This window comes from Caretta caretta, chromosome 5 (genome assembly GCF_965140235.1).
Source record: "Caretta caretta isolate rCarCar2 chromosome 5, rCarCar1.hap1, whole genome shotgun sequence".
Taxonomy (NCBI): Eukaryota; Metazoa; Chordata; order Testudines; family Cheloniidae; genus Caretta; species Caretta caretta.
In genome coordinates, this window is record NC_134210.1 from 92,969,297 (window position 1) to 92,986,217 (window position 16,921).

Consider the following 16,921-nt stretch of genomic DNA (forward strand, 5'->3'; position numbering starts at 1 on the left):
TAGTGAGTGCCATTGAAACCTTTTTACCCTGATTCCTCTTGGTAGAACTACTAAAGGCAGCAGTTACACTAAAAATTGTGATGACTTCAAAATGTTAAAACCTTTTAGCCTTGAGATAAGACCATTTGAAAAACCCTACATCAATCAGTTTATGAAAATGTAACAGTGCCTTTCCACCCTATGATGTCAGTAGGAGAAACATTTATAATTAAAACTGATGTTCCTTTGTTGATTACAGTAGTTCAGTACTTCACCTAAATATTTTGTTGACTTATAGAATGTCAGTTTATTTTACCATTTAGTGCAATGCCGTTCTGTTTTTACATCTTATTTTAGGTGTGTGTTTTTACATTTTTCCTTGTTCTAGAATAGTGAGAGCTATATGAAGCTCTTTACAACGTTTACTAATAGATACGTGATGATCTGGTGTCATTGGTTACTGGGTATCTGGATATCTGTGTTTTCTCCTTTTATAAGAAAACTGATTCATGCAGAGTCAGTGACATCACAATTCTCTATGAATTATGCATTTTGAGATACTCCTGTACACTTGTAAGGTCCGCTTAAGGGGCCAGTATTGATGGTGACATGTCTTTAAAAGGTCTGTGTGAAGTTCAGGAGATAGGTCAGAGTTCTGAAAATGATATTTGAAAATCTCTCTCTACATGTCAATGAAGTCCAGGTAGCTGTCAATATAGGTGTTTCTTCCTCTTTGTTGAGCCACAGATTTGAGGATGTTAATTTCAGAAATCCCATTTTGGAAGATGATCAAGTGTTAAGTGAGAGCAACATTGGTGCATAATAAATTGTTGAAGATTGTTAATACTGTGATGTCAGGAGACTTTTGGAGGGAGAGGTATCAATTTTTTTTCAGCCTTCCTGTGCCTTCTGATTAGATGGTTGGTATATCAACCAATGTAGTAGTGACCATAAAGTGCTTTAGAGAATTGCATGAAGCTTACAAGCTGCATGTCTCTGCCCTCCTTATTATAAAAGAGGAGAAACACTAAACCCTAGTTTAAGTATTTATGAATGTATTATTGAACAGTGGGACTGGATGGTGGTCATACAGTTAATTCTTAATTCAGTTGCATTCTCGAGGCCCATAGGTTATAAAATTGTCTCAGGTTTTCCTTTCACTTTTAAAAGTAATTTCATGGCTTTGCTATTGTCCTGAAATATACCACTCTGACTTTGGCGCCATGATAAGACACTTTTTCACTAGTGGGTAGTAGAGAATAGCATAACTAGATTGAGGCTATTGTAGCTTTTGCGATCAGAGCATGGGCTGTTTGTGTATGTAGTATAGTATTGAGCACGCTGTCAATTTTAAGCAATTGTTTAAGGATCACAGTAGAGGATGGGGAGTTGTGATACTCCTGGCACATGCTCTGCCCACAATTCCTGAATAACTAGATGTTTTTTCTAAGCTGATCAGTAATGAAATAACTAAAAATGTAACATCATCCTCATTAGGCTGCAGAGTTAACATCCCATTAAAAAAATGAAGTAGTTTACTTCTGTCACTGTGCTGTCTGGTGGTTTATATCTTGTAGTTTTTTCTTGGCTACTACAAGAGCTAGAGGGTAAAACTTTCCAATTCACCTAAGTCACTTAAGAGCCAAAGTCTATGGGATTTAGACTTCTAAATGACTTAAGCACTTCTGAAAACTCCACCCAGAAACCCAATTTCTTGGAATGAAATATTAGTTTCTCCAGAGACTGATGGGGGGGCCACCACCAGGAATGTGTTTGTACTGCATAACACTGCATACTATCTAAAATTGAACCTTGGAGAGAATTTTGAGTATTGCTGCAAGGTGTACATGGCGTGAGTACCCTTAACAAGTATAGGTAAATTCCATATTCTCTGTTTGATTAGTACATGTTTAATAATAAAAACTTTCTGTCTTTAAAACTATTCCTTAATTTATAAACGTAATCACTGTTTGTAGCTGCTGCCAATAATGTCTGCCCGTGCTGCAATATATTCAATTGGCTCTTTGGAGGTAGCCTGTTAGAATGAGGGATGGGGAAGATTGTGAGAAAAAGGGATACTGGACCAAAAAGAAAAGGAGTACTTGTGGCACCTTAGAGACTAAAAAATTTATTTGAGCATAAGCTTTCATGAGCTACAGCAACGCTGAAGGAGAGACTTTAGTTTGTTTATACTCTGTTGTGTGAATTTTGAGACTAACAACAAGAAAACCTAAATATTTTCAGTAAATTTGCTAAAGTTTATTTTACAGTAGAGCAGTGGTCCCAAATCTTTCTGTGGGACTAGTACATTCCTATTCCTAACAGACTGTGGCAGGCGCCATACACCCCACCGCCGAAATGCCTCCGAGAACCGGCAGCGGAAAGAAGCCTCGCCGCCGAAATGCTGCCAAGAAACGGCAACATTTCTCGATGGATTTCAGCGGGCGGTTCTCAGGTGGCCGTGCTTGGTGGTGGCATTTCGGCGGCGCGGTGTCCTGCAGGCGCACACAACTGCCCTGGCGGGCGCCATTGCACCTGCAGGCACCACGTTGGGGACCCCTGCAGTAGAGGATATAGCCATTAGTCTTCCAGTTTAAATCTCAACTGCAATGTAAATGTTTAAATTGTAAATTTTGTTTAAAATACTGTTCCTATAGTATTTGGAAAATATTTAACTATTAATAGAACAGAACAAGGTCCTAAAGCTGGTAAAGGATTTCTGCTGATGTAGCCCCAAGAGGATTGTCATCTTAGTGATGGCATTCGTATTGCAGTAGCACTTAGCTCCAATAACTGTTTGGGCTCTTTTGTGCTAGACTCCGTACAAACATTTAAGGAGACAGTCTTTGTTCTGAGGAACTTACAGTATTAACTTCCACATACATGTTAAACATTGCCTTTTTATAACTTTACTCCTCCCCCACTCCACCCATTTCTTCCTTTTTTTCATTACTTTAATTTTTCAGGACAATCGTTGTGCCTTGATTTTTTTGGTAGACATCCTTCTTGATCAGGGCTCAGATTCTGTTCTATAGTTGATACTAAATTGTAGCCATAGAATAAATAAATTTATGCGCTATTACCCCAAACAGATACCTGCATACTGGCAGTCTCTCACATGTCCTTGCCTCCTGTTGAGAGGGTATTTATATGATTGTGTTCAAGGACCTAAGCCAAAAGGAGAGACTCTTGGCTCACTATTGTAAAACTAAGAACACTGGTCTTTATTCATGCAAAACTCATTGTGGGAGTTTTGTCTGATTAGAGTGACTGCAAAGAATGTTTAGATCAGTGGTTCTCATCCCGCGGCCCAATCCGCACACAGCTGTGGCCCATGTGACCTCCTCAGGACCATACAGGTAGTATATATAATGTGTGGATGCGGCTCAGATAACACAAAGAGAGCTGTGAGCAATGCGTCCCACAGTGGTAAATAGATTGAGAACCACTGGTCTAGATCTTTGGAGGATTTAATAAACCATGTATTTTAAGCAATCTGTGTCTCCTGAAACCCTGTAAGTTCTTTAAGGGCACAGTTATGACAGGCAGGAAAGTTATATGGTATCACTAAAACTTATAAAAGCTAGTTGAGCCATTTTTAATTTGATCAAATTGAGCTGAGAATGTGCAAAGACTCAGACTTTAAGGCCAAAGAGACCATCATGATCATCTAGTCTGACATCCTTCACATTGCAGACCACAGAACGTCATCCGCCCACTCCTGTAACAGACCCATAATCTCTGGCTGAGATTCCGAAGTCCTCAAATCATGAGTTAGAGACTTCAATTTACAGAGACTTCAAGTTTAATCCCTACTAATTGAAAACATCCTAATTGCAACTCAAAGAACAGACAAATGACAGATGAAAGAAGAGTAGCGGAATGAACGGACAAAGACAAACTAGGAAACATGATAATATTTGCTTATTTGTCACACTGGGATTGCTTTGATAATTTGGGAACCATTTAAAGGAATAATATCTGATGCAAACAAACTGCTACGTTTTTAGAGATGTATTATAATTAGTTACATCTGAGGTGTGCATGTTTGTTTATATTACTGCTGTATGCACACTGCAGTTTTTCCAACCCCCTGAAGAGCAGCCACTTCCTTCTGATCCAGCAATACCCTGAATCCAGGTGAATCCCTTCCTCTGCTTATCTTCAGCCCATCTGTGTTCCCCATTCAGTAAGTTTGTATTGGCTTTGGTGTATTTTTTTTTTTTGGCTTACCTTTTCCCATGGAGATTAATATAGTGCTGTAAACAAAACTCAGCTACTCCTCTGCTGTACCACCACACTATAAAATCAGATGTTACCCCTCTACCTCTGCTAAGCAACACTTAGTTCTTTCTTTCCTTTTCAGTCCCCACATATAAAATTTCAATTCCCCTTTTATCCCACATCCCAAGAAACTCCATCAAGACTAAAGCTTCCCTCCATCTCTCCTTAATCTAAGACCGCTCTTGATCCCTTACGCTTCTCTGAAACAACTCTTGCACTGCACATCCTCCTATGGCATCCCAGACAAACTTTTGTTTCTTTCACACATGATGTCCTGGAGTCTCTTGCCATCCCTGCCATTCAGCAGAAGTTACTTTTTGTTAATGGCGGCAGAGGTGGCCTGGTCTTTTCTATGCTTTTGAGAGGCTCTTCTTTCCCCTGTTCTACTTGTTCATATTTTAGGCTTTAAAATCAACAAGCTTCTGCATGCAAAACTTCAAGATCTAAGTTACAAGCAAGCATTTTGAACAAAAGCAATTTAAAAAAAAAAAGAACTTCACTTTCCCTATAGTGACTTAGTAGTGCATGGTTTCAGTCAGACTTTTATTTAACAAAATGTGTTTCAACCAATAAGGTATTCTACCAACTGTTGTACAAACGTATTTAGTCGTTCTTACTCATGCATTTCATCATATTACCAAGAGTATGTTGACAGTAGCTGTAACATTCCATAGGCTAAAATTAGTTTTAACCTTTTTAACCAGCTGTCAATTGCGCACCTTTTTGCTTTTTATTAATAAAAACAAAAACAATCTGTCATGAGTTTGTCTTAATCTTATTTCTTCAGATGACATCTGAAATGTTTGAAGCAGATCTTGAAAAGGCATTACTGCTAAGCAAACTGGAATACGAAGAGCACAAAAAGGTATTTGGTGGCTTCATCGTGATCTGAAAATTGTGCAAGTTTTTGACCTTTATTGAGTTCTGGAGAAAGGAGTCTAATTTGGTTTCCACAAAATTTTGTGTAAGCTAACTCTTTAGTTTTTAATACCCAAAGATTTACTAAGAATTGAGAGAACCATTAGAGAGTTGAGGGAAACCACAAACAGCCATATTACAGTTTGAGAATGTTAAAGATGACCTGCCAAGGGGGAAAATGAGTTTGTACCCTCTTTGCTTCTTTGATAATATAAAGACATTTGTTTTCACCTTAAAAATAAGACTGCTAAAGCTTGTTCTATGTAGGGGTGGGTGTGTTTTGTTTTATTTATTGATCTTGGTGGGGGTTCTGGAGAGGTCTTCCTAGAGGATCATAGAACTGAAGGGGAGGGGGAGCTTTTTTAGGTCTGAATTGAAGTGGTAGGCATGTTGAATCTTTAATGTCTTTCCTCCCAATTGTTTCAGGTATTTGACTTAAATAGATAACAGTTTTGAACAGGCTGACTAAAAATTCCTTCTCAGCTGGTTAGGTTTACCACCTTTGGTGCTTGTGGTGGTGTTTTGCTAGTTCTCCAGTCATCTACATAGTGTTCCAGGAGAGAAAGTGCTGATAAGTCCTGAATTTCTAGTGTGAAAAACAAGTAGGAAACTTTAAGAAAAACAAAAACCTTAAATTATACAGAATAAAAAAGCAAAAATGGCACACATCCAATTTTTTGCTCTGAGTGTCAGCTTTAGTAGTGTCTTGTACTTCTGTTGGACAAACTAAGACTTTGCAGAGGTTTTTTGTTTGTTTGAAGGGAATCCCCACAATTAAGTTAAAGTTCTTAAAACTAAACTGTAATTTAACTTCCAATTTTAACTTCATTTTAAAATGCATACTTAAGTACAGGCAAGCGAAGACTTAGTCTTTAAGCATAGCTGTTGGGGATTTGCTCTTGAGTCCAAATGGCATCTGCATGGATTACAAGTAAAGCCAACTCTCTAGCAGTTTGGGAGAACTTTGTATATGCTAGTAAATTTAAAATCTAGTAGCTGTTTATATTGTAGTCTCATAGTATAGGACAGGGTTTCAAAACCTTTTTCTTTCTGAGCCCCCCGGCTATTAAAAACTCCAGCTGAGGGAGAGGCATGGCTCTGGGCTTCAGCCGCAGGTGGTGAGGGGGTCGGTCCAGGCTTCAGCCACCAGGCTGGGGGCAGGGGTTGGAACTCTTGCCCTGTGGAGTGCTGGGGGCCTCTGAACTTCCTGTCCTGGGCCCCATCCAGTCTAAAACTGGCCTGCTTCGCAGACCCCCTGAAACCAGTTGAGGGGCAGTGGACCCCCAGTTGAGAGCGGCTGGTATAGAACATCAGAGACTGTTTTATCTTTTTTTCCCTGTTTTATTTATTTTCTGTATCACTACTTTTTCTCTTTAGGTAAAACCTTCAAATCACACTTTACTGTTTTCAGTGTAATGGCACATTTAATAAAACAGAACCTCAGGCTTAAAAGGAACTCATTAAAACTCTTTGTCTAATTTCATTTAAGAAGTAATGTCAGTTGGCTAGAGCATGGCCACAGAATATTGGTGATCTACTGCTGTATGAATGACTAGGGATATTGAGAGTAAATGTCAAGCAGATGTTTTGTTTTTAAAGCAAGTATAATTGATTGTGACACTACTGTATTACAGTGCTTTTTGATTATATTATACTAAATAATTGATTTTTAGATATCATTTTATCTAGGTGTTGGGGTAGTAGGCTGACCGTTCACTGTACTGTTTGTGAATAGCTATACTCTGGTTTAAAGAACACAGTTGTTTCTTTAGGCTAATCAGAGTACAGAGCAAGAAAGATGTCTACCAAAAGCCTTCAAATTATTTTAGACCAAGAGCTTTGTCTATGTACTGTCATTTTTCTTAAGAACACAAAACTTTAGAGCAGTGGTCCCCAAACATTTTAGGGTTGCGTGCCCCCCCCAGCCCTCCTGGGGCTGGGAGTGGGGGTGGGGCATGACATGGACAGGAGTAAGGGGCTGGAGGTGGGTCTGAGAGCAGGGCTAGGAATGGAGCAGAGGCTGGGGGCTGGCTGCTCAGCCTCTGTCCAGGTGCAGCTCCCCCCCAAGTCTCTGCCTCAGGCTGGGAACGGAGTCGCAGCCAGGGGCTGAGGGCAGGGCTGGGAGTGAAGCCGCAGCTGGGCTGTGGTGGGGTCAGCAGCTGGCCTCCGGCTGCATGTGAAGCCATGCTGAGTCTGGGGATAGGGCCGGGAGCCATGGCTGGGGGTGTGGCCAAAGCAAAGCTGGGGGCCTGGTGGGACTGGGTGGCCCTCCCTCCCTGCCCTCCCCCCCCGGGGGGGCTGGCCTGGGCCTGCTAATGTTCCTCTGCGCCCCCTAAGGTGGCATGTCCCACAGTTTGGGGACCTCAGCTTTAGAGCAATTAAATTACTAATTGGTTTATTCATTAGAGTAAAATAGTGCAATCAGTAGGGTTTTATTCCTTTCAGGACTATGAAAATGCTGAGAATGCTTCACCTCCCTCAAAATCAGTGAATAAGAAAGAGAAAAGAAAGAACCAGCAGGGAAAAGACAAACCTCTCACAGTATCTCTGAAAGACTTTCAGTCAGACATTAATATAGGTATGCATTTTTATGTTTAAATATTTATTTACAAACCAAGTGTTTAATTCTTTGGAATTACTATGACTTATACTTTTAATAACAAAACACCCTCTGGACTGAAACTCTGCATTTCCAAAGTCTCAGTTCAGGAACACTGTATTTAAATATATTCACTGAACAGTGTTAGAAACAAGTAAACTAAACACTGTGTTCTAATAGCTCTAAATCTAACTTTAGGTATCCTGAATCTTCTTATTTTTAATGTGGACTAATCAGTTTAGCTAAGGAGAGGAGCAAATGAGAGAAGTATTTAACTGCTGAGGTGTGGAGAAGTACTGAACTTGTTTCAGTGACCAGTATCAGGCAATGGTCCAAGCTCACTCCAGAGGAAAAACTCTTTACTCCCAGCTTGGTTGTACTTGCTGCCTTGCTCTTCCCCACACTAGTGAGTTCCCTCTACTTCCCAGAAAGGTGGTAGGACACTAGTTGCCCTTTGCACCCAAAGCTGGCTCTTTTGGGGAGGAAGAATTAAGGGAGGGGAAATATTGCTTACCACAGCGCCTTTTACACTCTTTGTAAATTCTTTGGGTGCTGGTTTGTTCCTGGTGTCTTCAGAGCAGTGGTCCTGCCTTTAGCAGGGAAACAATGGTAGGATCTGGAAAGAGAAAAAATACTATTGAATCAAGTCTATTTAAAAAAAAATATTCTAAGCACTTATCTAAGTTACCAGTATTTTATTAAATGTGTGTTGATTTTAAAAACAAACCAAGAAACAAAAACAAAAAAACCAGTAAAACACCCGCAAAGGATGACAGTCTGAACAAATTATAGATGTTGGTCTTGTGCCCTAATATGCTATTGGAAGGCACTGAGATTCTAAGGTGATAAGGGCAATATAAGAACCAGAATAGAATTAAATACAGTCTGCAGTCTGTTTATTGCAAAAATGTTGCTTGCCAGTTATGAATTCTCACTGCATTTAACAAATTAGGGTCTGCTTTCTTTTACGTTATTTTAAGGGATAGGGTTTAAAATACAACATAGACCAATGATACTCAGACTGAGGCTTGTCTTCACTACTGGCGTAAGTCGACCTAAGTTACGTGACTCCAGCTACATTATTCACGTCCCTGGAGTTGACTTCCCCTGGTGTCTTCGCTGCACTGTGTCAGTGGGAGACCCTCTCCAGTCAACTTACCTTACTCTTCTTGGAGAGCTGGAGTACTTAAGTCGCTAATTCAACATCCACTGCATTGATTGCAGCAGCATTGATTTCCCTAGTAGAGAAGCCCTGAGGCTCACAAGCTGCAAGTGGATCTTTAGCGTGTCTCCTGCGACTCTTTGCAGCACATGATTTTAAAACACTGTGTGATGTAGTTATTAACCAATCGGGATACTTTTATAAACTAAGTTATCAACTTGCACTGATTTAACTTATTTGCTGTGAGAATAATATATATAAAATATAGTACTATAGTAAATGAAACAATGAATTCACACTACTGTTGGTCTTTTGAGTAATATTTATCGCTAATTTGGCTTCTGAACCACTGAGGTCTGAGTATCACTGATGTAGACAGTCCTCTTTAATTCTTTAGTGTAACTTTGGGAAAAGAATGAGAGTTAATGCTGAAGAACCAAAATGGATTTTTCAGCCTCATCTGAATTATTTCACTTTGATAGTTTTTGGTATAATTTAAATCAATGTAGTATTTTTTTTTAAAATAATATTTATTTTTCCTGTGTTCTTTTTCAGATCCCCTTGCTAAAAAGCACGAGGTATGACTTATGTTTATTAGTTTAATAAAAACTAACACAACACCAAAGACCAGCTTAAATAATGAGGTTTTGTGTGCAGAAGATAAGTATTTAAACAAAGAGGCCTAATCACTTTCTGTAATGACAGGAATTAATTTTTCAAATCGGATGCCTAAAGTATGTCCATAAAACTCGTGTGAGCAAATGCAAAGATAAAAGTCCATGAATGAGAACTTATATATGCCTTTTCCAGTTTTGTGCCATCAGTTACAGGCTTGCAAATTTTGTTGGTGCAGTTCAGACAGATTTGAAAGCCTGGCCCTAAAAGTTCTCTAGGCAGGGTACAAGAATTTAAATAACTATTGGAAGCAGAGTAGATAAGAAAATATTAATGGCAAATATTGTGCAATGGAACATTCCTAATACTATGACCCTTTTAGGTAGAAAAAGAAATATTTAACGTCAAAGTGATTTATAATTCAAAAATCTAGATAGGCATTGCACAAAAGTATTAAATCAATGGGAATATTTTTTTCTCACCTGATACCACTTCTGTGAAATGTTCTTATTTTTCAGAGTTTTATGGTTGGCAGGAAAATATGCACTAGGTATAATTTAGTACTCAGTTTTCTCATGATGTGTCTCTATATATTAAAGAAGATATCTATATTTTGTGCATTTTTGTGACTTTAAACAGACTTCTTTAAAACTCAACTATATTTAATTGTTTAGCTGGATATTGACTTTTATTTAAATGGAGATATATCATGACATTAATTCTTGACAGGAACTGAGCTCTTCCCAGACTTTATTGCATGATGGAGGATTCTTCAATAGACTGGAAGATGATGTTCATAAAATACTTATTAGAGAAAAAAGGAGAGACCAACTCACAGATTACAATGGAGTGGATAACTGTACATCTCATGAACATAGTCAGGCATGTACAATGGCAGCTATTTTCAAGTGCACGTGTTTGCTTGGTGGATAACCGAAATAAAATGTGAAGCTTCTGCAATAATTTTTCTTCTTACCAAAAAATATCTGACTGCTTATGCTCTCACAACTTCAGTTATATGCTGAAAACACAATTTATGGATAACTTTTTTTGACTGGTTCATGTAAAAATGGGTCAGTGTATCGCTTTAGAAAAAACAAAATGCAAACAACTGAAATGGGACTGCCAAATCTTCTCCTCCTGAGAAGGTCAAGAGGAAGGAATGACAAAGACCCACTCCTCTTTGACCTCTTTCCAGTAGCATAAATATCTTTGGAGAAGGGAGAATTACAAAATTGGCTCCTGAGGTGGTAGTTCTAACACCTTGGTCCCTGCAGTCTGGTTGCAGTTCTCATGGATCAGTCATCAGGTCCTTTGACTACCTGTAGATATTTCTAGGGCTATTATTATTGTAGTAGTAGTCTGGCATTAGCAAATTTTTTTTTTTTTCCTTCAGAAAATACTACTTCTGCTCTGTGCCCCTTGCTGCAATGGTGACTGAATGTCCTTGCAGAAAGCCATAATGGGGATATTTCCTATGACTTCCGTGTTGTTGAGTGGGATATTTCTTCCCTACAGTGAGAAAATAAAGTCAGAAGGGAGAGCAAATGCTGATTTTTAAGAATATAACATTAATGTTTGAGAACAAGTTTCATCTTGATCTGACTGTTAAAAGCTGAAGTAATTCAGTTACGACTGTACTTTTAAGATTTAATTATGTGTTCTGGTTTGTCCTAGTTTTTTTTTTCCCGACTTGGTATCCTTTTCTTCCCTACTCAGTTGAGAGAGAGCTGAGCTGAGGTTACAATCTTGTTGTGACTTTACTATTCACAACCTTCACAAACCTTGCTATACTCCTTCAGGAAAAAAAATCTGATATTCTCTTTAGTTCTAATCTTCTTAAAAAAACAAATCTTTTTTTGGAGAAAAAATGACTGTTAGCATTGCATATGCTCCAGCTAAACACAATGTGCAGGATTCAGTCATTTCGAGCGTGAACTTGAAACAGCGTTAGCATTTAATCTGGTTTGTGTGTACTTTTGCTCCCAGCTCTTTGTAGCACGTTGAATCTTAAAAAAAAAAAAAAACCCAGAACACTTTTTTGCCCAAAACTACTTCCATTCCCCCTCCTCCTCTCATACATCTAAAGCATCAAAAAGTTGCCTAGCTCCTAAAATCTTCTAGCATGGTTTAGTAAACTAGGACTTCCTCAGTTGTAAAAACGAAGGGCAAAGTTGTCTCATATGCTGGGTACAAGCAATTTTTTCTAACAGCTTCTATTCAGGTGGGGTTAAAGTGTGTACACTAATATTCGAAAACACTTGAATAGTTTGTCACACTTAGATCTGGTTCTCTAGCAATAAGAACAAAATCCAATAGTCAAGGCTTAGAGAGCTTCTCCCATTTTGCTTGCACTTCCACAGAATGTGCTTCTTCAAGTCTAATGTTTTTTGAAGTTGAAAAAGATTTTAAAAAAATCCTGCTTGTGTATCCATCCATAAAAGCTTCTAAAATATTTTTAAAGCTATATTTTTAAAATGAACATTTTACAGAAGCTCTGTCACATGAGTCTGCCAGATACCCAGTCTTTAAATGTTTTATGGCTTGGTCCTTCAAAACATACTTGAAGCATGCAAGTATTTGTTAAAACTTAAACACTTTGTTACTGATTTACACATACCATATTTTAATGGTTGAGCAGATATGGAAAACCAACACTTTTTTGCACAAGAGCTACTTTGAAGCAACCAGACTAATAGTGGGTTGTTGTTTTTTTTTCTTTGTTTGGACACAGTCAAGGGCAGCTGAATTCTGCCTTTTGCAGGACTGAAATTCTAATGCAAACTTTTATAGTTAGTCCTAAAATTGTGTGGTTGCTTATTTTTTGTAGGAGGTTATTTTGAAAGATGGAAAAACAGAACGATTAAAGTTGGAACTTGAAAAGAAAGATACAGAAATTCAGCAACTGAAAAGCATCATTACTCAGTGGGAGGTATGTAGTTGATGATGATTCCAAGTATTGAACAAAATCTAACTTTTTTTTACCCATTTGATTAAGCCAAAACATGGTTAGTCTGAAAGGGAACTTTGTGTTGGCCACCAAAATATTACCTTTCCAGAGCATCTTTCTCCAAAGTTGTTCCTGCAGTACCAGATGGATTGACCTTTCTTGGTAAGTAAGACAGGTATCTATAAATAAACTGACTACTGTAAGAAGGTCACCCATCAAGGAGTAAATATTTATCAGTTTTGGCATACCCAAGTACCATTTGTTTCCCAGATGTTGCCGTTTTGTTAGCTGTCAAGACTGTAGACCAATCTGCAATGCCTAAAAAAGGAAACCAATGCATACTTCTCCAGATACAAGAGAAACCATTTAGAGCTGTAGCCCTGTAGCATTGAAATGGAGCTTTGCATCTGCTGTGCCCCTTCTCCCAACCTATGAGGAAGATTTCAAAACAATATTCAGTACAAAGGTTGACCCCTTACTAAATCCTCTGGTGTTGCTGGATGCTAAATTAGATAGGAAAATTCCCAGAATTGCTGCTCTGGAACACCATATTAATACCTGTCGTGACTCTAGCTGACACGGGTTGAAAATGAATACAAAGCAGCAAGGATGGAACTTTTATGAGAAATTACCATTATGTCAAAAGGCGAGGGTAAATGCACTGAAGCACCAGGACCAACTTCTTATTGGTCACATTAAATCAGCTTTTGTTTATCCTTGCTTGGGAGTGGTGAACAGGAATACAAGGAGGAATAGTTTATGTAAACAAAAACTGATCAATATGTCAACTGCATAACTTAGCCTTGGGTATTGAACAGTTGTACTCTGTATAAACAGCATTAAATTGTTGACAATAGTGATTTTCTAATCGGAACTTAGCTGAAATGTTGAATATGATTTCAATCTGCTGCAAAACAGGAAACAAGTTTTTTGGTTAACAGCTGCTGTCATGTGTCAAGGTTGGGCTCACAGATGAAATTAATTGAAATGGAAAACCATTTCTATTTGATATTGCTCCTAGAGTACAGTTGGCAGAATAATGCAATGCACAAGAACTCTTGTTAAGTGCTTCATTTCATGTGATATAACCTGTTAAGAGTTTCTGCTTGATAGTCTTTTATGCTTATTGGGCACTGAAGGGTATAGAAAGCTTTAGCTAGCTGTGAGTCTGGAAGAATGCATTACTATGACCATTTAAATTCACTTTTATTGGCATTGGGCTCAATAAATATTGCTCTAAAGCATGGCTATAGAAGGGATGGTGTGGCATTCTAGTCTACTTTCTTGGAGAGGTTGAAGGTACTCTACTGTAGAATTACCTACCCACCCCTTTTCAATATTGGCATTTGCTGTTCCTCATTCTGCTCCCATGCAATTGAATCAGCATCCTGTTAGAAGGAACACTGTGCTAACTCTGTTTATAAACCAGCTGACCCTGTTGTATGAAGCATTATGGCGTTAACATGAGGGATGAGATTGGTGTGTAAGTGGAGCATTGTGGCTTGCCACCAGGTTCAAGATATCCTATAAAAAATAATTTTTTCTTCAAGGCCAGAGAGAGCAATATAGGGACACTGAAATGGGGAGAAAAGAGAGTGAGGAAAATATAAAACACAGGTGTAGAATTAAGAAAAGACACAGAAACCAAACTGCCAGAATTGGCACCAGTGATCAGTCATGAGAAGTGCTACCTTAGAAGAGGCAATTCAGGCATCAGATGGACAGGAGAGATCAGTAAGGTCAGAAAAACTGAAAGATGAAGAGTCCAAAAGAGAATTTCCTTGCCTGTAAGGTCTTTGGGGGCAGTGATCATGTTTTCCCTGTGCATCCTTGTATAGCACCTAGGGCAACGAGGACTCAATCCTAAATGTGCTCTTTGGCTACCACCATAGTCTAAGTGTCACTTCTTTTGGCATTAGAATTCTTTCATGTGGCCTTCTTTTTTTTTTCAGGGAACCCACAAAACCTCTGTCAGGCATGGAGCTAAAAATCTTCCAGAAAGTTCTGTTTCTCTGTTTAGCAGTTCGTTCTTCTTTCTCCATTCACACCATGTGTAGTTGATTTTGAATCTTCTGTAGAGCCAGTGCCTGCTTGAGCTCCTTTGACTTTGGCCTCTAATTGATTTAAACTACCACTCTTGTATTCTCTCATCCTTGACTCCTATGCATTTAAACAGATGAGTCTGGAACCCTGGTGCTTCTTAAATTAACCGTAAAATCACGGCTTTCAAACTTGATGTTTAAAAATAACAAATACCAATTTAAAGAAGGTCCCTTTTGCCATATAGTAAAAGGTGATTTTATTTAAATCTCTTAATATTAGGTGAAGTATAAAGAAGTAAAAGCAAGAAATGCACAGCTGTTGAAAATGTTGCAGGAAGGTGAAAGTAAGTAAAGCTTATTCTCTAAGATGTGAATTTTAAAGCGTACAAAGTTATTTTAAAAATTACTTAAATGACTTTGAAAAACAGTTTTTAAAGATAAATTGATAAGAGTAATGAGTGGCAACTGTACATTGTAAGAGTGGAATTATTTAATCTGACAATTTCCTTTGCGAGTCACTCAGACCGAAAATGAATTCGAGTGACTAGTGTTCAATTTCATTAGTTACTATTTCAGTAAAATTGTCTTTATAAGCAACCTCCTAATAGGAATAGAAGAATCATGTGATTGTGTTACATGTTTTAATACTGCTGGGTCATGCATGTTCAAGTTGGTTCCATGACATCAGGTGCAGTATGTAAACTATACTTTAGTGCATCACACATTGTAAAACAATATGAGAGAGGAGGGTAACTCAGAAGAAATTTTGTAATTTTACCAGTATTGGGGATGCTACACTATAACAGGCTCACTAGTGACACTATAGTTAAAGTTGCCCATGTGTTTCCATTCCAACCTCCAGTTCAGTCACTCATAATTTACTGAAAATTTCTGGTGTCTTGGTCAGAGTGAAATATTTTTGGGGAAAAAATAATTGGTTCAGCCAGTTTTGGAGGAGTGTGGAAACAAGGTTGTCCAGTGTCTGGTTTACGACCAGAATGCCCTGTCAAAAAGGGACTCTGGGAGGCTCTGGTCAGCACTGCTGACCAGGCTGTTAAAAGTCCAGTCGGTGGTGCAGCAGGGCTAAGGCAGGCTCCCTGCCTGTTCTGGTTCCACAAGGCTCCCAGAAGCAGCAACATGTCCTCCCTCCGGCTCCTACATGTAGAGGCGGCCAGAGGGCTTGGCACACTGCCCCCGCCCCAAACGTTGGCTCTGCAGCTCTCATTGGCCAGGAACCACGGATAATGGGAGCTGCGGCGGCAGTGCCCGCAGATGGGGCTGTGCACAGAGCATGGCTGCGCCTCTGCATAGGAGCCGGAGGGAGGGACATGCTGCTGCTTCTGGGAGCTGCTTAAGGTAAGCGCCACCCAGAGCTTGCACCCGTGACACCCTTCTGTGCCCCAGCCCATATCCCCCTCCTGCCCTCCAAACCCCTTGGTCCCAGCCCAGAGCGCTCTCCTACACCCCAAACCCCTCATCCCCAGCCCCACCCCAGAGTCTGCACTCAGCCAGAACTCTCAGATCCCCGAGCCCCATCCCACACTCTGAACCCCTCGTTTCTGGCCCCACCCAATAACCCACACCCCAGCCCCCTACCTCAGCCTGGAGCCCCCTCCCGCACCCTAAACTCCTCTTTTCTGGCCGCATCCCCAGCCGGATCCCTCATCCCAACCCCCTGAGCCAGCCCAGTGAAAATGAGAGAGTGAGTTATGGGGGAGATAGCGAGTGACAGTGGAAGGGGAATAAAGTGAACGGGGATGGGGCCTCAGAGGAGGGGCGGGGCAAGGGTGTTCCATTTTGTGCGAGTGTAAAATTGGCAACCCTATGTGGAAACAATGTCCTATTATAAAATAATAATCTTACCACCTCTTTTACTAGATTTCTTGCTGAAATAGCTGAGGGAAAAAGATTAATTTGATGGAACACTTACTGAGGAAAAATTAATTTGTTTTTTGGTAAAAACTAGCTTGAATGTGGTACAATTGAGCCTTGAAAATCCCAATTTTCACATGTACAGTAGGGGTTTATAATGATAGCACTATTCTGAATTATCCACAACCTTCAAAGAAAGTAACCAGTATGTAGGTTCAGCACACCTTAATTTTGCTATGTATTTAAAACTTTAACCAAGGTTTTCACATTGATTTAAGGCATGGCTTTGGAAAGCTTACCATCTCAAGCTCCATCCATACCCAGAGAACCATGCAGGTGGACCTGTGTCCATAGTAAGTCTCTGTGAAGTCTGTGGGATCCCATACAGGTGCAGGCAGTGAAAGTTTCCTAAAAGGCCTAAAAAGCTTCCTATATTCACAGGCTGCTGCTACTGGAAATGGTAATATCCTGTAGGCTCCAGGCAACTTCTATGGTTGGTC

General features: G+C 39.4%; 1 protein-coding gene and 1 long non-coding RNA gene across 9 annotated transcripts in view; one reads left to right on the forward strand and one right to left on the reverse strand.

Moving 5' to 3' along the window:
• The window catches only part of LOC125637201 (G kinase-anchoring protein 1), a 90,590-nt gene that overhangs the window by 21,525 nt on the left and 52,144 nt on the right, over nucleotides 1–16,921 (forward strand). For all 8 annotated transcript variants that reach the window (XM_075128685.1, XM_048851399.2, XM_048851395.2 and 5 more), the window contains 6 exons: nucleotides 5,051–5,128; nucleotides 7,627–7,759; nucleotides 9,498–9,520; nucleotides 10,287–10,439; nucleotides 12,388–12,489; nucleotides 14,830–14,893. In XM_075128685.1, coding sequence (XP_074984786.1) covers nucleotides 5,051–5,128; nucleotides 7,627–7,759; nucleotides 9,498–9,520; nucleotides 10,287–10,439; nucleotides 12,388–12,489; nucleotides 14,830–14,893 — 553 coding nt within the window. The remainder of the gene's footprint in view (nucleotides 1–5,050; nucleotides 5,129–7,626; nucleotides 7,760–9,497; nucleotides 9,521–10,286; nucleotides 10,440–12,387; nucleotides 12,490–14,829; nucleotides 14,894–16,921) is intronic.
• On the reverse strand, nucleotides 5,123–16,815 carry LOC125637203 (uncharacterized). Its single transcript, XR_012668556.1, has 3 exons — nucleotides 16,721–16,815; nucleotides 8,295–8,396; nucleotides 5,123–5,767 (listed from the first exon to the last, which is right to left on the reverse strand). It is a non-coding gene; the product is annotated as an uncharacterized LOC125637203 (long non-coding RNA).